Source organism: Symsagittifera roscoffensis, chromosome 9 (genome assembly GCF_963678635.1).
Source record: "Symsagittifera roscoffensis chromosome 9, txSymRosc1.1, whole genome shotgun sequence".
In the NCBI taxonomy this organism is placed as follows: domain Eukaryota; kingdom Metazoa; phylum Xenacoelomorpha; order Acoela; family Convolutidae; genus Symsagittifera; species Symsagittifera roscoffensis.
The window spans coordinates 27,442,883-27,464,065 of NC_087070.1; the positions used below are offsets into that span (position 1 = coordinate 27,442,883).

The window sequence follows — 21,183 nt, forward strand, 5'->3', positions numbered from 1 at the left end:
CAAAAATGTTCACAAATACGCAGCTGCTCAAACTTAAATTTGATGTTCGTGATGTGAAAGTAGCAGGGTCAGATTGAGTTTTGTTGATAGGTAGAGTGATGTTCAATTTCACACGCTCGGCCGAGTTGAAGCAGGGACTCTACAGTGTGCGGGCACTATGTCCCGGGGATCTGTCCAGGGCCAAGGCCACTCTCTGTGTGTTGCCCCCCAGAGGAGTGCAGGCTGTACTGTTCAGTATAGATGGAACATTCGCAGACAGTGTCTCACTCACAGGTTGAGAAAATTATGGTTTCATGTTTTTTCAAGCATTAAAGTGAGTTCAAGTTTGGGGTGGCTCACTCATAGAGCAATTTCAGATAAGGTGCACCGTCTGTTCGTCACGCTATCTTATTATTGGCCGCTTATTTGCAATTTCTTAGTCTTATACCAATCTTAATCTTACTCTTATATCTCCTTGTCTCAATAGATCTAGTGTATACTGGTATTTGCGAGGCTTGATATCAAGAACTGTTCTTAGGCGGAGCAACTGTTTGATAAGTTAAATTTATTCTGTTCTGGCCGAAACTATAAATGGATCATGATTGGTTAGTTCTAAGTATTTTACAGAGAATTTATCAAGAATATACTAGAATAAAATAAATTTTTGTTTTGAACTGGGTCCAGCCATCCGGGGCTTAGAAAGTTTTGAAGTGTTTAATCTTGTGAAGGATGGATGGAAAAGTTTCTTGATTCTATGGATAAGATTCTTTTGAAGCAGTGGTTGCGTGAAGGAAGAGAAAGAAACAGTTGCTCGTATTGTGCAGTAGTTGTCTGCATAAGGAGAGAAGGGGTACTGTTGCTCGTATTTCAGAAGTGGGTTTCGTGTATCATGATTGAGTTGAATGATCGTGTCAAGGTTGCAGAATTATACAGTGACGTGTTGATTTCATTAAGTAGAGCGAGACTGCGTGCATTCTCAACTAGTCATCTAATAGCGAGATAGGTTTTGACTTCTCTGTGTGAAGCGCCAAGTGACTAGGATTCGTAAGTGAGTCCAACATCGATTTGGACATTGTTCTTGTTCAATGGGTACCTTTGTTGCCATGTTGGTTCCATACTTTAAATCCTGTGAGGGTCTTGACTACGGCAACAAACCAATAGATTTGCCATTCCAGAGTCGGAATGTCATCTAGTTTCATCTCCCTTTGCTGCTCGTCCCTTTTGCTCTAAGACTTTTTAAACATTTTTTATTTATATGTGCACCTTGTTAGTGAACTCAGTTTTAGTTGTGATTGTAATTAATTATTTTCGCAAGAGCGTTTATTATTTTCATTTAATTTAAAGAGTTGCTCTCACTAGAGCTACTCTTGTCAAAAATAAGGTGAGTGTCATAAGAGTGGTTTAGCGCGGTGGGTGAGGCCGGCTATAGAGCATGCTCAGGAACTCCTTTACTGTTGGGTTAGGCCAGTTGTGGGAGTAAATTTTCACCGTCTCTTTAAGCAGTCTCTTTTCGTGTTCAACCTTTTGTTCTTTTTTATCAGGTGTTTTTTCTTTTGTTCTTTGGTTGTGTCCTTTTTTCAAAAACATATTTCGTGATTTGTGTGATTTTTTACGATTTTTTGTGTTCCAAGTGGTTTTAATTAAACTTTGAAGCGAGCTTCAAAAGAATAATTTATCCAACTTTAATCTGGTTTGGGTACCTGAGACTTTCTCATACATTGATTTTTAATTCTTTTTTTTATTTTATTCTTTTAGATTGATGACTGGTGAAATCTAAAACGAAAAGGTGAAACTCACGTGTAAAAAAGATAACTGGTTTTATTTATTGGGTTAGTAAGAATATGAAATCATGCTTACGAAGATTCTGGGTCGGGAAAAAATCCACGGGGAAAGTTAGTTTCAACAGTGTCAGAACTTATTAAAAGCTTGGCAAGCATGCTTATAACATTTTTAGTGCGAAGCAGTGGCCAAAGAAGTTCAAGCGCGCAGACGCTATTGACATCTTCGGTGACTGCGGAAAATTCGTGGTTTGGATGAGCTTATAAAATTTGTGATTGATTTTAGAGTTATGAATGTTTTTAAAAGGGCAATTTCAACGGGTTGGATATACTCATGCGGGATAAAAATGGAGCAGGAGTCTTCAAGCGGAAAGTGATTAGTCAGGGGCAAAAGATGTACATTTGTCTCACGGGATCATAGTTACGTAGGACGCCGTGAAAGTTAAATGAGTTAATGCAATATGTGAAACTTAGAAAGTAAGGTGATGTATTTTAAGGGGTAATAAACATGAAGCGGTGGTGGGGATTGCGGGATGGTGAACTGTGATGATAGTGTCGTTGGATAAATTGATAATAAATGTTAGTTTTGTGAGTTTAGTCTTCAACATAACATCATGAGAACAGTTATTATCTCGTTCTTTTGGTGTTAGAAAATTAAATGTTAAGTGCAAAGTGATCAAGCTTACTGAAAAATGGTTCGTAAGCTTTTTTATTCATTAGTGCGTGGTCGATGTGATCGAATTTTTTAAAGATGTATTCAGATTTTATGAAAAAGTTTTGGATTAGTTGGGTATTTACGTTAGGGTCAGTATCATATGGTGAGTCATCCATATCTCGGACGAATATGATCATAGTGATTAAAAGAATTTCGGTTAGCTTTTGGTGCAATGAATCGGTTAAGTGTTTGATTTAAGCCTATGTTTGTGACTTGACTTAGATGGAGTGCGTGAGTTAATTGGTTACTAGTTGAATCGCAAAGCTCATTGTCTGTATTCTTTCTTAGGGGAACTTTTAGGGGATAAGTGAAATTATAATATCATATCCATGACAGGGTTGCTAGTAGGGAATATTCATCAACATATTGGGCTCGTTGGTCTTGAATTTCTCCGTTGTAATAGGTGTACTGGGGAAAAAGGGAAGTTTTTCTCTTAAAAATGCGGTTGAATTAGTATAGCGTGGATGATGGTGTAGGAGTCGGGATGATGATGGCCGGTTAATTGGACATTGTAGTATAATATTAGGATGTTGGCGTTTCATAAAATTTTTTTGTGCACGAGTTGGGGCAATATGGACAGAGGAGATGGATGAATCGGAGGTTGAGGCGGAGTGGGTGAGTAGTGATTAAAAGAATTTCGGTTAGCTTTTGGTGCAATGAATCGGTTAAGTGTTTGATTTAAGCCTATGTTTGTGACTTGACTTAGATGGAGTGCGTGAGTTAATTGGTTACTAGTTGAATCGCAAAGCTCATTGTCTGTATTCTTTCTTAGGGGAACTTTTAGGGGATAAGTGAAATTATAATATCATATCCATGACAGGGTTGCTAGTAGGGAATATTCATCAACATATTGGGCTCGTTGGTCTTGAATTTCTCCGTTGTAATAGGTGTACTGGGGAAAAAGGGAAGTTTTTCTCTTAAAAATGCGGTTGAATTAGTATAGCGTGGATGATGGTGTAGGAGTCGGGATGATGATGGCCGGTTAATTGGACATTGTAGTATAATATTAGGATGTTGGCGTTTCATAAAAATTTTTTGTGCACGAGTTGGGGCAATATGGACAGAGGAGATGGATGAATCGGAGGTTGAGGCGGAGTGGGTGAGTAGGTGAATAGTAAGTGAGTTATTGGTATAATTTTGTTGCTGGTGAGTAATAAAATCGTCTAGGTCATGCTCACGCTGGTCATCTCTGATGGAACTAGATACATCGGGTGCATTACTTGAAAGAGGAAAAAGGATAGGGATAGCGTCAATGTGCGAAGAGGCGGAGGTAGAGTTTTCAACAGGAGTAGGGGGAGTTATAGGCTGGAAAGTTGGTTAGAAAAAAATTTGTGGCACTGGGCTCGGAATCTAGGAGTTCATCGGGTGTATCTACTGTGGAGTTATTCAAATTGGAGTTAGTATTGAAAACAGATCGGGTTGAGTCGTCAGTCCATGATTGGTGAGTAAGAAGAAAAACTGGTGGGGGAGGTCAAAAATTGTTACAAGGGAATCGTGACGTTGGAGATTGGATAGATAGGAAAGAGGTTAAAGTGTGCGTTTGTTCTACAATTTGATTGTTTGTATCATCGGTTGTAGGTTGTTGAACTGCTATATGAGATATAGCGCTACGTTTTAGGTTTTTTTATGCAACATTCGTTCGGTGGTAGAAAGAGTATTTCTATAATTTTGTGGTATTATTAATGTTGTGGTTTTTTTTTTGTAAACTATAAATTGGATGGTGCTGTTAGTTTATTATTCGTATTGTCTTGTGGAGTATCGTATGCATTTGATTTTGTGCATAGTTTTTTTTTATTCCCTAATTTGTGCATCAAGAAGAGTTTTGTTACTAGAAGTGGGAAAAAATCCTGCGAATAAAATTCTTGCTACGCTAGCTTGTCTATTGACTTGTGTGTCTTTTGCGCATGTATTATAAATTCCTTTAAGTAGTGAGAGGAGAAAGCTTATAAAATTAAACATTGCTTATAATACAATCAATCTATATTAGGGCCACCCTAGAAATGCTAGGAGTTCATTTTTGATATTTAAAAAAAAATAAAAACATTAATTGGTGATTTATCTTGTGGGTGGTATTTTTCTCCATTTAAATAAATATAGTCTTTAATGTCTTGACAATATCCATTGTTGTCTTGTCGATAGATTTCTGAACATCCTGCTGGTTCAGCGAGTTTGCAGAGGTTTTGATCAATTGAGTGTTTTTTGATTTTGTCCATTTTAGTGAGGAGTTCTTCAAATTGTTGTGTTCGAATGTGGTGTTCTAAATCTGATTTTGATTATTGTAAATCTATTTTAGGGTTTCGAGTGATTGCGCTTATACTTGCGGGAGAAAGTTTCTCTAAGGGTGGCATTAAAGTAAGGTATGGAGTGAGAAGATAATTTTTATCTTCGTTTGGGTTAAGCTTATCTACATTATGGCTTTTTCCAGATCCAAAGTCTAATATCAGAGGATATTTCCTTCATAACCAATGAAATTAGAGCGAATACATGATAAGAGGTATCCTTCTTAAGGTGTTTTAATCACTGCTAAAGCAAGAGATAGTAAGATTTGTGTTCTAGTTCACATAAATGATGTAGTGTTTCGATTTCTAACAGTGACCTTTCTTGAGAAAATTCTGCTAATTGTGTAGTCTTGTTTCATATTGTTGCCGAAGCAACTACGCTTTCCCCAATCTTTGTAAAACAAAAGTCCTTGTGATCAAACATTTCTAATCTTTTTGATTTAGACACTCTCGAAACTAACCAGAACAAAGAAAGTTGACTCTTGGAGCCATGTTTTGACATAAAGTCACAAGTGAACTACATAATTTGGCGAGCAGAAAAGCCGATCTCATCAAGTTTCGTACAGCCTTACAGATCACAGAATTATTTTAAAAGTAAAGAAAGTAAACACTTTTCTGCAAATAATTTTGTTTGGTAATTTGGGCAAGTTCTACAAATTAGCGAAACAACACAGGGCCATAATACAGCGATATAATACAATCAATCTAGCGATACAACAAAGTGGTACAAATGTATATTCTGGAAATGTTTTGAATACTGTTCGAAAGATCGGATTCTCATCTTGCAAATGTATGGTACTGACAATTACTCTATGCTGATCCCATTGTGGGTCTGTCTCCAAAAATTGGATGGTTTTCTTGGTTTGAACTAGTTGTATATTCAGCTGGAATTTGGACTTCTCCTTCATAAATACTAGAAAAAAAAAGAAAAAATTGAAAGGGAAAGGAACAGTTCAATCAAATACAAGCAAAAAAAAACCAAGATTAGATGTGGGCAATTACATTTATTTAAGTTTAACCCCGGATTGTCGTCGCATTGTTTCTCACACACTTTCAAAATAAAAACCCAGAATAAAAAAGCATCGTCGAATTTTTTGTGTTTGTATTAGTTTTTTTTTGTCGCGTCCCTAAATTTTTTGACATTTTATTTCAATCCCCCCAAAAAAACTGTCGTATTTGACTGTGAAAGAGATAAACAAATTCCACTTCGGAAAACACTCAAAACGAACAACTTTTTGTAGTATTCTTTGGTAATTCATCTTATGTTGTGATTTTTTCAACTATATTTTTAAACTACAGACAGTTAGACAGTTTGTTTTGTTTTGTTGTGTTTTTCTTATGTTAGTTCAATTTTTTGAACTATAGATAGTTAGTTTTGGTGGACCTATTGAAAACATCACAAAAATCTTTTTGATAGTTCATAGAACAACTCTTTGGTTGTTTTTCATTTTTTTTGGCTTCGATTGCGCATGGCTGAAATGTAAAACATAAATTGGCTAGAATTTTATGCGAACATTTCAATTAAATTTGTCATTTGATTTGATTTTAAAACTACTACCTCATAACTGGAACCTAGAGTTGAACTATAGATAATTAGATTTTGGTGGACCTAAAGAAAAACATAAGAGGAAATCTCTTTGACAGTTCATAAAACAAATCTGGTTAAGCTTTGATTGCGCATGCCTAAATTGTAAAACATAATAATAAATATCATATACGCTTAGATAGAAATTTCATTAAAAAAAGTGTTCTAAATCATAATCGGCTCCTGGTTTTGTTTAATTTTCCTTTTTTCCTACTAATCTGCGCATCGCCTCGGTATTTTAAAGACGTTCTCACAAACTACAGACAACAGGATTTTCGACGAACAACTTCAATTGCAAAAAAACCATGTCAGCGTGGAACAGATTCCGCAGTTGCTAAATGGAACTCAATGGATCTCTCGACTTCTTGGAGAAAAAACTCTCCTCAGTAAAATCAACTCCTTCTTCGAGTTCTTTAGTGGCAGCACAAGAACCCATGTTGCAGGAACTCAAACAATGTCAGCGGAGATCATGGACACCGGATCGCCCGAATAAATCAAGTTCGTCGCGTCAACAACTACAGACATCGCAGTACGCCTCTTATAACTTCGGAGTGACATCAACGATAACGACTCACTGCACCTATACAATGCACAACTTGTCCACGACTTCGACAGAAACACGAAATCAGACAACGCTTACGCCGACATGGTCCCATCAATTCCAGACAATCGACGAGCAGAAACAAGCCAACAGATACGACGTTACGAGCCACACTACGGATACAACGACTTACATCATCATCCACGACCGGCTCAACCTAACCTGAGCTCAGCAAAAATCCACAACCATTTCGAAAAAGCGACAAACAGACAGAATGTTTTCCCACGAACAGCGAACGTAAAAAGATCAGAAAAACCGTGATCGACTTCTAGTTTCGAAAGTGGAATTTCATGTTCAGATTTCCAAGTGCAGTTGAAAAATCACTTTTTCATCCAGTTTTCTCAAAATTGGGTAAAATTTATCAAAAAAAAAGTGTCCAACATAAATTGTTCTCGAAATTCAAAAAGGGTTAAATGCCATAAACTTTTTTCTGTTTCTTTTTGTTCATGACTCTTCCAACTGTCTGTTGGCTAAGTTTCTGTTGCTTAAAAACCTTGTTTTGCCCAATTGATTTCGGCTGTGTTTTCTATTGGCTTAGTGAACTAAATTTTAGTCGTTTCAAAGGAAACAAATTTTCATGCTCACCTCAGGAGTGCAAACAATGCTAAATTTTTAAGTTTTTCATGACAACTTTTTTTGTTTTTTTGTCTTTGTTTTTTATGCTTTCCTAATCGACTTCGGTATTTTGTCTCGTTGGTTGAGCGAAATTTTTTTCTTTTGTGTGAGAGTATTTTGAGGGGGTAGTTTAAAGTAATGAACGTGGTGAAGACTTATATTTGTCTTGGTGATTTCTTTTTTCAGGAGACAGTGAAATGTTTTGTTCACGCCTAAGTTTGATTTTTCGTGGAGTGATTGACGATTTTTCTATAATCACTTCATATTCTTGTTAAAAGAAAAGCAAAAACGTGATTGACTTCTAGTTTTGAAAGTGGAATTTCATAATCAGATTTTCGAGTAGAATTAAAAAAATTACTTTTTGATCCTGTTTTATAAAAATTGGGTGATTCTTGTCAAAAAAGCGTCACGCCTAAAGTGTTTTTGGAATTCAAAGAGCGTTTTGCCATTTTATTTGTAAGGTAGATTGAGTGTGTAAACAACGTACCCAACAGGATCTCAACGTACCCAACAGGATCTGAATATTTTTCTCAAATCTACATTCGTTCAACCAACAGACATTTTTGAGCTTTTTTGCTTTTCAAGTAGCCGTTCTACTCACCCTTAAGATAAGCAGGGGTGTCTCAATTGTTTTTTAGACTTTAATCCCCTAAATTTGTTTGTTCACAGAATTTATATATTTAGAGTCATTTCATAATGAATTTATTTTTTTGTACGTCTCCGTAACACTTGGTCTGGTGGTAACGAATACGCTTAGGCGGCAAAGGTCGTGGGTTCGAATCTGATGACAAGGCCTGTTTTTTTTTCGAGCGAGAAATTTTCTGTTTTTAGAAAATTTCTGCTTTGTGATTGTTTACTTCTGTTTTGTCGGCTTAATTGGCACATCGTTGAATTGTTTTTTTTTGCTGTACGCAAGATTATTTGTTGTTGCTTTTAGTGTTTTGATTCAATTCTGCTCTTTGTAATTTTACTAGCCCGGACTTCGTTTTTTTCTTCTTTTTGTTCAAAAGTCATGGACGTAATGAATGCTCTTATTTAGGTCTTGGTAATTTTTCTAGGTCTTGGTGGAATAGTAATAATCAAAATTCAAACCATGAAAAATCAAAACTTAGCATGAGAAAAACTTTTCAAGTTCTTTTCATTTTCCTCATTCAAGGGAAACCAAGCTCCGCTTCCGAACAGCGAAGTTAAAAACGTCACAAAAAACGTGATCGACTTCTAGTTTCGAAAGTGGAATTTAATAATCAGATTTCCAAGCTGAATTAGAAAGTTACCTCTTGATCCAGTTTTCTCAAATTGGGTGAGTTTTATCAAAAAAAGCGTCACGCCTAAAGTGCTTTTGAAATGAAAAGAGCGTTATGCCATAATGTTCGTTTTGTAGACTGGTTAGGTAAACAATGTACCCAACAGGATCTCTGAATCTTTTTCTACGGTCTAATTTGTTTAACCAACAGACATTTTTTGAGCTTTTTTGCTTTTCAAGTAGCCGTCCTACTCACCCTTGTGATAAGCAGGGGTGTAATAATTGTTTTTTAGACTTTTATCCCCTAAATTTGTTTGTTCACAGAAGGTCAACATTATGTATGGTAAATTTAGAGTCATTTCATAATGAATTTATGTTTTTTACGTCTCCGGCACGCTTGGTCTGGTGGTAACGAATACGCTTAGGGCGACAAAAGTCGTGGGTTCGAATCTGATGACAAGGCCTGTTTTTTTCGAACGAGAAGTTTTCTCTTTTAGAAAAAATCTGCTTTGTGATTGTTTACTTATGTTTTGTCGGCTTAATTGGCACATTGTAGAATTGTTTTTTTGCTGTACGCAAGATTAATTGTTGTAACTTTAAGTTTTTTGATTTAATTCTGCTCTTTGTTATTTTACTAGCCCTGGCTACGTGATTTTCCTTCTTTTTGTTCAAAAGTCATGAAAGTAATGAATGGTCTTGGTAATTTTTCTAGGTCTTGGTGAAATAGTAATAATCAAACTTCACACCATTCAAACCGTTTTAAAAAAAATTTTGGCTTTGTGTTTGTTTGCTTATGTTTTGTCGGCTTAATTGGCACATCGTTGAATTGTTTTTTGTTTTGCTGTATGCAAGTTTATTTTTTTTTGCTTCAAGTGTTTTGATTGATTTTTGCTCTTCGTAATTTTACTAGTCCTGACTTCGTATTTTTCCTTCTTTTTTTCAAGAGTCATGAACGCAATGAATGCTCTTATTTAGGTCTTGGTAATTTTTCTAGGTCTTGGTGGAATAGTAATAATCAAAATTCAAACCATGAAAAATCAAAACTTAGCATGAGAAAAACTTAACAAGTTCTTTTCATTTTCCTCATTCAAAGGAAACCAAGCTCCGCTTCCGAACAGCGAAGTTAAAAACGTCACAAAAAACGTGATCGACTTCTAGTTTCGAAAGTGGAATTTAATAATCAGATTTCCAAGCTGAATTAGAAAGTTACCTCTTGATCCAGTTTTCTCAAATTGGGTGAGTTTTATCAAAAAAAGCGTCACGCCTAAAGTGCTTTTGAAATGAAAAGAGCGTTATGCCATAATATTCGTTTTGTAGACTGGTTAGGTAAACAATGTACCCAACAGGATCTCTGAATCTTTTTCTACAATCTACATTCGTTCAACCAACGGACATTTTTTGAGCTTTTTTGCTTTTCAAGTAGCCGTCCTACTCACCCTTGTGGTAAGCAGGGGTGTAATAATTGTTTTTTAGACTTTTATCCCCTAAATTTGTTTGTTCACAGAAGGTCAACATTATGTATGGTAAATTTAGAGTCATTTCATAATGAATTTATGTTTTTTACGTCTCCGGCACACTTGGTCTGGTGGTAACGAATACGCTTAGGGCGACAAAAGTCGTGGGTTCGAATCTGATGACAAGGCCTGTTTTTTTCGAACGAGAAGTTTTCTCTTTTAGAAAAAATCTGCTTTGTGATTGTTTACTTATGTTTTGTCGGCTTAATTGGCACATTGTAGAATTGTTTTTTTGCTGTACGCAAGATTAATTGTTGTTACTTTAAGTGTTTTGATTTAGTTCTGCTATTTGTTATTTTACTAGCCCTGACTACGTGATTTTCCTTCTTTTTGTTCAAAAGTCATGAAAGTAATGAAGGGTCTTGGTAATTTTTCTAGGTCTTGGTGAAATAGTAATAATCAAACTTCACACCATTCAAAACGTTTTAAAAAGAATTTTGGCTTTGTGTTTGTTTGCTTATGTTTTGTCGGCTTAATTGGCACATCGTTGAATTGTTTTTTGTTTTGCTGTACGCCAGTTTATTTTTTTTTGCTTCAAGTGTTTTGATTGATTTTTGCTCTTCGTAATTTTACTAGTCCTGACTTCGTATTTTTCCTTCTTTTTTTCAAAAGTCATGAACGCAATGAATGCTCTTATTTAGGTCTTGGTAATTTTTCTAGGTCTTGATGAAATAGTAATAATCAAACTTCAAACCATGAAAATTCAAAACTTAGCGTGAGAAAATCTTTAGAAGTTCACTTCATTTTCCTTTTTCAAAGGAAATCAAACACAGCTTTCGAACAAAGAACGTAAAAAGGTCACAAACGTGATTGACTTCTATTTTTGAAAGTGGAATTTAATAAACAGACTTCCAAGCGGAGTTAAAAAGTTGTATCTTGATCCAGTTTTCTCAAATTGGGTGAATTTTATCAAAAAAGCGTCACGCCTAAAGTGTTTTTGAAATTAAAAGACTGTTTTGCCATATCATTTGTAAAGTAGACTGGTTGTGTAAACAACGTACCCAACAGGATCTCTGAATCTTTTTCTCAAATCTACAATCGTTCAACGAACAGAAAAGACCTTATTTGAGCTTATTTGCTTTTCAAGTACCCGTTCTAGTCACCCTTGCGATAAGTAGGGGTGTATTAACTGTTTTTTAGAGTTTTATCCCGTAAGTTTGTTTGTTGACAGAATTGTCAACTTTATGTATGGTAAATATAGAGTAATTTCATAATGAATTCAAATTTCTTTACGTCTCCGGCACACTTGGTCTGGTAGTAACGCTTACGCCTAGGACAGTAAAGGTCGTGGGTTCGAATCTGATGACAAGTTCTGTTTTTTTTTCGAACGAAAAATTTTGGCTTTGTGTTTGTTTGCTTATGTTTTGTCGGCTTAATTGGCACATCGTTGAATTGTTTTTTGTTTTGCTGTACGCAAGTTTATTTTTTTTGCTTCATGTGTTTTGATTGATTTTTGCTCTTCGTAATTTTACTAGTCCTGACTTCGTATTTTTCCTTCTTTTTTTCAAAAGTCATGAACGCAATGAATGCTCTTATTTAGGTCTTGGTAATTTTTTTAGGTCTTGATGAAATAGTAATAATCAAACTTCAAACCATGAAAATTCAAAACTTAGCGTGAGAAAATCTTTAAAGTTCACTTCATTTTCCTTATTCAAAGGAAATCAAACACAGCTTTCGAACAAAGAACGTGAAAAGGTCACAAACGTGGTTGACTTCTATTTTTGAAAGTGGAATTTAATAAACAGACTTCCAAGCGGAGTTAAAAAGTTGTATCTTGATCCAGTTTTCTCAAATTGGGTGAATTTTATCAAAAAAGCGTCACGCCTAAAGTGTTTTTGAAATTAAAAGACTGTTTTGCCATATCATTTGTAAAGTAGACTGGTTGTGTAAACAACGTACCCAACAGGATCTCTGAATCTTTTTCTCAAATCTACAATCATTCAACGAACAGAAAAGACCTTATTTGAGCTTATTTCCTTTTCAAGTACCCGTTCTACTCACCCTTGCGATAAGTAGGGGTGTATTAACTGTTTTTTAGAGTTTTATCCCGTAAGTTTGTTTGTTGACAGAATTGTCAACTTTATGTATGGTAAATATGGAGTAATTTCATAATGAATTCAAATTTCTTTACGTCTCCGGCACACTTGGTCTGGTGGTAACGCGTACGCCTAGGACAGTAAAGGTCGTGGGTTCGAATCTGATGACAAGTCCTGTTTTTTTTTCGAACGAGAAATTTTGTTTAAAAAAAATTTCTGATTTGTGATTGTTTGCTTATGTTTTGTCGGCCTAATTGGCACATCGCGGAATTGTTCTTTTTTTGCTGTACGCAAGATTATTTGTTGTTACTCAAGTGTTTTGATTTAATTTTGCTCTTTGTAATTTTACTATCCCTGACTTCGTGTTTTTCCTTCTGTTTGTTCAAAAGTCATGAACGTAATGAATGCTCTTATTTAGGTCTTGGTAATTTTTCTAGGTCTTGGTGAAATAGTAATAATCAAAATTCAAACCTTGAAAAATCAAAACTTAGCTTGGGAAAATCTTTAGAAGTTCACTTCAATTTCCTTATTCAAAGGAAACCAAAGTCAGCTTTCGAACAGAGAACGTAAAAAGGTCACAAACGTGATTGTCTTCTATTTTTGAAAGTGGAATTAAATAATCAGATTTCCAAGCGGAGTTAAAAAGTTGTATCTTGAACCAGTTTTCTCAAATTGGGTGAATTTTATCAAAAAAGCGTCACGCCTAAAGTGTTTTTGAAAATAAAAGACTGTTTTGCCATATTATTTGTAAAGTAGACTGGTTGTGTAAACAACGTACCCAACAGGATCTCTGAATCTTTTTCTCAAATCTACATTCATTCAACCAAGAGAACAGACCTTATTTGAGCTTATTTGCTTTTCAAGTACCCGTTCTACTCACCCTTGCGATAAGCAGGGGTGTATTAACTGTTTTTTAGAGTTTTATCCCGTAAGTTTGTTTGTTGACAGAATTGTCAACATTATGTATGGTCAATTTAGAGTCATTTCATATTGAATTTAAACTTCTTTACGTCTCCGGCACACTTGGTCTGATGGTAACGCGTACGCCTAGGACAGTAAAGGTCGTGGGTTCGAATCTGATGACAAGTCCTGTTTTTTTTCGAACGAGAAATTTTGTTTAAAAAAAATTTCTGATTTGTGATCGTTTGCTTATGTTTTGTCGGCCTAATTGGCACATCGTGGAATTGTTCTTTTTTTGCTGCTCGCAAGATTATTTGTTGTTACTTCAAGTGTTTTGATTTAATTTTGCTCTTTGTAATTTTACTAGCCCTGACTTCGTGTTTTTCCTTCTGTTTGTTCAAAAGTCATGAACGTAATGAATGCTCTTATTTAGGTCTTGGTAATTTTTCTAGGTCTTGGTGAAATAGTAATAATCAAAATTCAAACCTTGAAAAGTCAAAACTTAGCTTGGGAAAATCTTTAGAAGTTCACTTCAATTTCCTTATTCAAAGGAAACCAAAGTCAGCTTTCGAACAGAGAACGTAAAAAGGTCACAAACGTGATTGTCTTCTATTTTTGAAAGTGGAATTAAATAATCAGATTTCCAAGCGGAGTTAAAAAGTTGTATCTTGATCCAGTTTTCTCAAATTGGGTGAATTTTATCAAAAAAGCGTCACGCCTAAAGTGTTTTTGAAAATAAAAGACTGTTTTGCCATATCATTTGTAAAGTAGACTGGTTGTGTAAACAACGTACCCAACAGGATCTCTGAATCTTTTTCTCAAATCTACATTCATTCAACCGAGAGAACAGACCCTATTTGAGCTTATTTGCTTTTCAAGTACCCGTTCTACTCACCCTTGCGATAAGCAGGGGTGTATTAACTGTTTTTTAGAGTTTTATCCCGTAAGTTTGTTTGTTGACAGAATTGTCAACATTATGTATGGTAAATTTAGAGTCATTTCATATTGAATTTAAACTTCTTTACGTCTCCGGCACACTTGGTCTGGTGGTAACGATTACGCCTAGGACGGCAAAGGTCGTGGGTTCGAATCTGATGAAAAGTCCTGTTTTTTTTCGAACCAGAAATTTTCCGTTTTAAAAAAAAATTTGGCATGGTGCTTGTTTGCTTATGTTTTGTCGGCTTAATTGGCACATCGTTGAATTGTTTTTTGTTTTGCTGTACGCAAGTTTTTTTTTGCTTCAAGTGTTTTGATTGATTTTTGCTCTTCGTAATTTAACTAGTCCTGACTTCGTATTTTTCCTTCTTTTTTTCAAGAGTCATGAACGTAATGAATGCTCTTATATAGGTCTTGGTAATTTTTCTAGTTCTTGATGAAATAGAAATAATCAAAATTCAAACCATGAAAAATCAAATTTTAGCTTGAGAAAATCTTTACAAGTTCACTTCATTTTCTTTATTGAAAAGTAAAAAGGTAACAAAAAACATGATCGACTTCTTATTTTAAAATTGGGTAAGCTTTATCAAAAAAGTGTCAATCATAAATTGTTCTTGAAGTTCAAAAAGATTTAATGTCATATACTTTTTTCTGTTTCTTTGTGTTCATGAATCTTCAACTGTCTGTTGGCTGTTTTTTTGCTTAAAATATTGTTTTGCCCAAATAATTTCGGCTGTTTTTTTATTGACTTAGTGACCTAATTTTTATTTGTTTCAAGGGAATCAAAAAGTTTCATGCTCACCTCAGGAGCGCGCACATTGCTAAATTTGTTAATAGAAAATATAGTTTTTCATGGCAACGTTTTTTCTTAGGCTTATTGTTTTTTTGTTTTTTTTATGCCTAATCGGCGTATTTTCTTGTTGGATGTGCGAAACTGTTTTTTTTGCGTGTGAGTTTTTTGAGGAGGTAATTTAATGATTTTTAAGGGAGGTTTTTAAGAGTAATGAACATACCAAGTCTTTTTGATTTTTTTTCAGGAAAAAGTCGTAATTTGCTGTAATAACTACAGATGTGGATTCATACATTTTAATACATTTTTGAATGCCTTTATTTATATATGCGCTTTTTGAATTTGATTGAATTTCATCTGAAAAAAGGTACGTAAATAGTACTCTTCAAATACGAAGTGGCGCGAAAAACATGAAAAATTTCTAGTTTCGAAAGTGGTATTTAATTTTTAGGTTCCCAGCGGAATAAAACTTTTTTATTGGTCCAGTTTTGTCAAGTTAGGTTTGTGTTATCAAAAAAGTGCCAGCCATAAGTTTTTCTAGAATTTCAAAAAGCTTCAGGGGCATCTTTTTTTTCTCAGATTTTCGAAAGATGAAATTTTTTCAGCAAATTGTTCTTTTTTCTGTTTACTTGCATTCATTGCTCTTTTCTATATTTTTTGTATTAACTGTTTCTGCTCATAAATTGTCAGCTTTGTTACCGTTTTGGTTCGTTCGAAATGTAACTTTCAGTTGTCTTATTTGTCACGTTTTTTTTTAAAGTGATCTTTTGTCAAGACGAAGATAAGAAAATTTTTGAGACTTTTTGCAGGCTCCAATTCAAAGCTTCGCAGTTCTTCGGTGGAGTTGGTTAGATTCTGGAGTGCACTGGGATACCTGGTGGTGTATGCCAGTGCCAGACCCAACATCATGAAGGAGCGAGTGAAGAGCTGGCTGGACGCTCATGGGTTCCCGCCGTCTATCTGTCTGTTTGTAGAGGGACTTAGTACCCCGGAGAAAAACATGACGAAGAAGGCTAATCTACTGAAGCAACTGAAAGAAAATTTAGACCTGACGTACTTCGCAGCTTACGGATCCCAAAAAGATCTAGCAATGTACTTGAAGCTGGGCATTACCCAGGAGCGGCTGTTTATTTTCCCGGATCGACTTGCAGCATCTCCTAGGTCCAAAAATGTGGCTCAGTCTCTGGCAAATTGTGAGATAATATCCAAAAATGGCATTCCAGCACACGTGGCCAATCTGAGGTTGAAGTCGAAACAGTTGACATCCAAAAGTCCACTTCACTTTGCAATACAGGTTATTTTGACTTTTGGTGTTATCCTAGCTAGTGAAAACGGGAAAACTTTTTCACACCAGTGAGGTTGAATAAATATGTTCGATTTCCAGTATCAGCAATAACCATATTTAGGCTTGTAACTGAAGGAACTGCAGTTACTGGACAAAAAAAAACTTTTTTCATTATCATTTGGTCGAATGAACGAATGTTTTCTCCACAACTACTTCACATACAGGGTTGAAACTTTGACAATTGGTTGCGTAGCGTAATAGTATGACTATTTTTTTCCAACCTAAGTCGAAAATAATGGTACCACTTATGGTGGTGTTTTTGCGGTTTTTTGATAGAATGTGCTTTGACATATATTACTATGACTGTCGAATATGCCTAAATTATAGCTTTACGTCAGATCTTTCTATCACATCACGCAGAAAAAACACATATTTGAAAACAAAACTTTTTGTAGTTTTTTAAAGACTATAGTCGGAATATTCTGTGCACAGTAACCGGCTTTCCTTGTTTATTTTAATAATAAGTTTAAAAAATTAACGGGCCTAAACAAAAACTTAAACAATTAATTTTAATTATCGGGCCTATGTAATAATTATTGAAACATTTTATCTGTTGTTTCTGCGCAGTATAAGAAAAAGCCAAGTTTATTTAGCTTCATAATGTTTGAATAATTAATATCTAGGCCCGAAAATGAAAATTGATTGTTTGTTTCTGAGTAATTTTCTTTATTTTTTAAAATAAACAAGAATAGCCGGTTACTGTGCAAAGAGCACAGAATATTCCGACTATAGTCTTTGAAAAACTACAAAAAAGGTTAGTTTTCAAATAAGTGATTTTTTTGCGTGGTGTGATAAAAAAGATCTGACGTAAAACTATAATTTAGGCGTATTTAAAAGTCATAGCAATATATGCAAATTGGACCAAAAATTTTTGGAGGAAAATGAAGAAAAACAAAGAAATATATAACTTTTCCACTAAGTTTTCAGGGCTTAAATTCAATTCAGCGTAGTTAAGCCTGCTAGTTTGCTGTTTTCGCTCTAAAGTTTTAAACCAGTTTTCTTGATACTGAGAAATTTGGTTGAAAATTCGAATTACGACTGAAAGGGCTTCAATGTGATATATCACTCGACCTATTCACATTGATTGTTTTGTGGTACCTGTTTTTGAGTGGAGAAAAAAAACAAAAAGAAAAAACTAAAATACCCGAATGCAAATCCTGCGCATTGTTTAAGTGGTCGGAACAACAAGGATGACCGGTTGCGGTGGAAGTAGCAAAAAATTTAAAAAAATCATAATAATGAGAAAACTAAAAAAAAAGTTTCCTTCGTTTCAATCAGTTTTTTTTATTCGTGGTATGACAAAAAGACTTGAACGCAATCTTAAATTGTAAGCAAATTAGTCGATCATAATGCTAAATTATGTGTTTAAGCTCACTTTTCTTTTAAAAACCAAATTTTAGGGCCCAATTTGAATTATAAGGTTTGGACTGTTATAAAACTATAACAATGTCACGATCTCCTTAGTCGCTCAAAATTTGGTGAGAACTCCAAAACATTCCAAAGCGGAAGTTCTCGACACTGGAAACACTTTTTGAATTTCAAGAGTTCGAATCAGTTCTGAAAGGGCTTGAATATGATAATATAACACTCAACCCATTGCGATTATTAATTTTGGTTATTATAAATTAAAGCACATTTCAATGGTTAAACAAAAAAGGCTTTCCTGCGAGTTCCGATCTTTGACTAGTCTTGCTGACTTTCCTCAATACTTTTGGACATTTTTCTAAGAAGTATACGGAATTTTGCAAACGCGGCACGCCTGTTTTTGAGAAAAGTAACATTCCGCGTGAGGAGACTGCGTAATACATGGATGTCGTTAGCATTTTTTCTGGTCTGAATTCGTTTCAAATGTTCCGCCACATTGTCTACCGCTTAAGTTTTGCCATTTCTGCCTAACATTTTTGCGTAAGATAGCATTATTTCCCCCCTGAATTTTTTGTATAAATTTTTATTTTAAAAACTTTTATAATTCTAGCTTTCATTGACTGGACAATTTTGGTTCTAGTTATTTGTTTCTTCCCTAAACATGACTACTTTACATGATTCGTCTCTCTTTACTGTTTGCGAATATTCGTAGCATTTAGCCTTCACATATGTGAAGGCCGGAACTTAAGAAGTAGTACAAAACCACGCCTAAAATCTGCTTACCTTGTGTGTGACGTAGCGATAAGTTTGTGCCGATAAGCAAATGCAAATAGCCTTAATAAGTGACTAATTTTCTGATAAAAATAGGGTTGATTGATTTTTTGGGCTATTTGGCAAAGCCCAGAATGTTCCGACTGTCCCTTAATTCATATCGAATAGTTTTTGGGAAGGAAAATATTGAAAACCTATAAATTTTGGACAAAATCAAAGTGTGAAATTTTGAGTCGTACGAAAATAATACGACCAATTAGCTAGCCTCAATTCAATTTGGATCAGTTTTGTTGAGCGAGATACTTTGTCACGCATAAACAATTCGCGTTACGGATTCAGCATTATGAATAAACTCTTCAAAGCGCGCCTAATTTAGTCCAGAACATGGCCGATTTGGCAATTTTCAATTCTGAAGTTTTACAAAAACCAGAGGTAAAATATCTTTTTGAATTTGAACTCAGGAAGTCGATATGTTTACAGGGTTTTTAAAAAAATTTTGTTGAAAACTATTATTTCGATCGGCGAAAATTGACTGTTTAAAAAAAACCATACCAAGCATAAATATTCCGTTTTCTTCGAAAGTCGGAACAACGAGCTTTCTCCAACCAATTTGGAACGTTTTCTAAATAGGATTAAATCTATGCTCACGCATTAATAGCGCGAAATATATCGCGCGTTAATTGTCCCAAATTGGCAAAAATGGCAATTTTTAAACCCCCATAATTTTACAAAAATGATCAAAATTTTCAAATTTAAGCTCAAGACAACAATACCGTTTGAATGATATTTAAAAAATTCCGTCAAAAATGGTTAGTTAAATAGTCTTTTTAAAAAGTTAAAAATGGTTAGTTAAAAAAATCCGTCTGAAGAAACCCACTTCCGTCTGAAGAACAAAAGTGGGTCTGAAGAAACCCACTCCGAGCACAAACATTCCGTTACTTTCGTTACGAAAGTCGGGACAATGATTTCTTTTTTGCTCCAATTTCTGAACAATTTATCGACATATTCAGAGCTTCAAATTTTTTATACCCCATTGAAGATATCGTATTCCTGAGTTCAAATGTAAAAAAAATAGTTCACTCCGATTATTTTTAGTAAAGACTGGGGGTTTGAAAATTGCCAAATTTGCTATGTTCTGGACTAAATTATGCGCGTTTTGAAGAGTTTATTCATAATGCTGAGAGCGTAACGCGAATTATTTATGCATGGTGATCTATCCCGCACAACAAAATCGTTCCACATTGAACTGAGGCTAATTGGTCGTATTAATTTTGTACGACTCAAAATTTTACACTTCGATATTGTCCAAAATGTATAGGTTTTCAAGATTTTCTTTTCCCAAAAACTTTTCGATATGAATTAAGGTACTGTGGAATTATTCAGGGCTTTGCCCTGATATACGAGCAATCTTGCTTAAGCTAGTGTCTTTCGACATTTTCCCGATTATTTCAAACATGAAAAATGTATCAACCTTAATTGCTAATGCTTGAAAAATGTTCAATGTTAAACAGAGTTCAAGAAAGTCGGCCACAGATTTTCCTCGCGCCAAAACATCATCCCTTACGGTGACGGGAAGCAACAACGAGTTTGTTTGTATCTCAGAGGACAGTTGCAATCTACCCGAAGTCTCCATGCCAACCGCACCGAACTCGAAATCACCCCGTCTGAGGGAGAAGCTTTTAGGCACTATCCAATCCATCACAAAACGCGACACGCAACTATCCCTCACTGAAAGCAGACAATCAAAACATGACCTCAAACAACCTTGAACTTTCCCGGAGTTATTTAACTAGTAGAAACTAATAATGCAAAAAATGAACAGTTTCGTTATTGTCGTACAGTGTAAAATATAGTATGCATGTGCAGTGCACTGCAAATTTTTATTTTTCTATCGTGATTATATTCTATGAATACAATTTCCTAATAATTGGCCAAACGTATAGTTTCTGTACATACACCTATGTCTAATTAATTCAAGTTAAAGCTCACTTAATTAAAAATTTATCTTTGAATTTTTGTTTTCGAAAAACTATCAGTATGATCAGACTTATCATTTCGAGATTCAGAGGCATATGTTTTTGTTCCAACTATAGAAAAACCAAGACACTTTCGAAAAAAGGGGGAAAATCATCAGAAGTACCAGAGTTGACATGACAAGTTAGCTAGAGTAAATAGCATTTTTCCGGAAACTGATGCCAAACCAGTCGTTAACTTGACTGGATTGACTCATGAATGAACTTTGAGCTCATTAAGCTATCTAGGGTAGCCTGCAGGTATTCGTGAAAACGAAAAAAAAGTCATGCACAAAAATGCTGTTACAGAGAGCGATAGAAAAAACCCCATTTTTTAAAAGAGAAGCCCATATTGGCAGAAACGCTTTCCAGCGTACTGCAAACTTATGTGAACAAGGTTTTTAGGGGTTTCAGGCATGTTTTTGTTCCAAGTAATGAAAAATCCAGAGACTTTCGAAAAAGAAGGGGGAAATCTTTCATTTTCGAGACTCATTTAGGACTGTCTTCTAAGAATTCGTCAGCTAGCATTCCTTTCCGGACAGCCAGGTACTCCGGAATCACCTTGAAGTCCCAGATATCACTTTTCTGCTGATAACATTTCTGACTCCAATTTTACTTGGCCCTGGAGTGTTCTGAGCTGGGGCCTTTGGCCGCCTTCGATGCTATTTGCTTTTCTTCTAACGCTGATCTGAAAGAAACACCGCTTCGCCTTAGTGAGG

The 21,183-nt window shown here is 35.1% G+C and overlaps 1 protein-coding gene across 2 annotated transcripts in view; it reads left to right on the forward strand.

Annotated features, from left to right (window-relative positions):
• The window catches only part of LOC134853936 (protein retinal degeneration B-like), a 78,336-nt gene extending 57,901 nt beyond the window's left edge, over window positions 1–20,435 (forward strand). For both annotated transcript variants that reach the window (XM_063869924.1, XM_063869925.1), the window contains 3 exons: window positions 91–273; window positions 15,781–16,265; window positions 19,964–20,435. In XM_063869924.1, the coding sequence (XP_063725994.1) occupies window positions 91–273; window positions 15,781–16,265; window positions 19,964–20,221 (926 nt within the window). In that variant the 3' untranslated portion in view covers window positions 20,222–20,435. The remainder of the gene's footprint in view (window positions 1–90; window positions 274–15,780; window positions 16,266–19,963) is intronic.
• The last annotated feature ends 748 nt before the right edge of the window (window positions 20,436–21,183 follow it).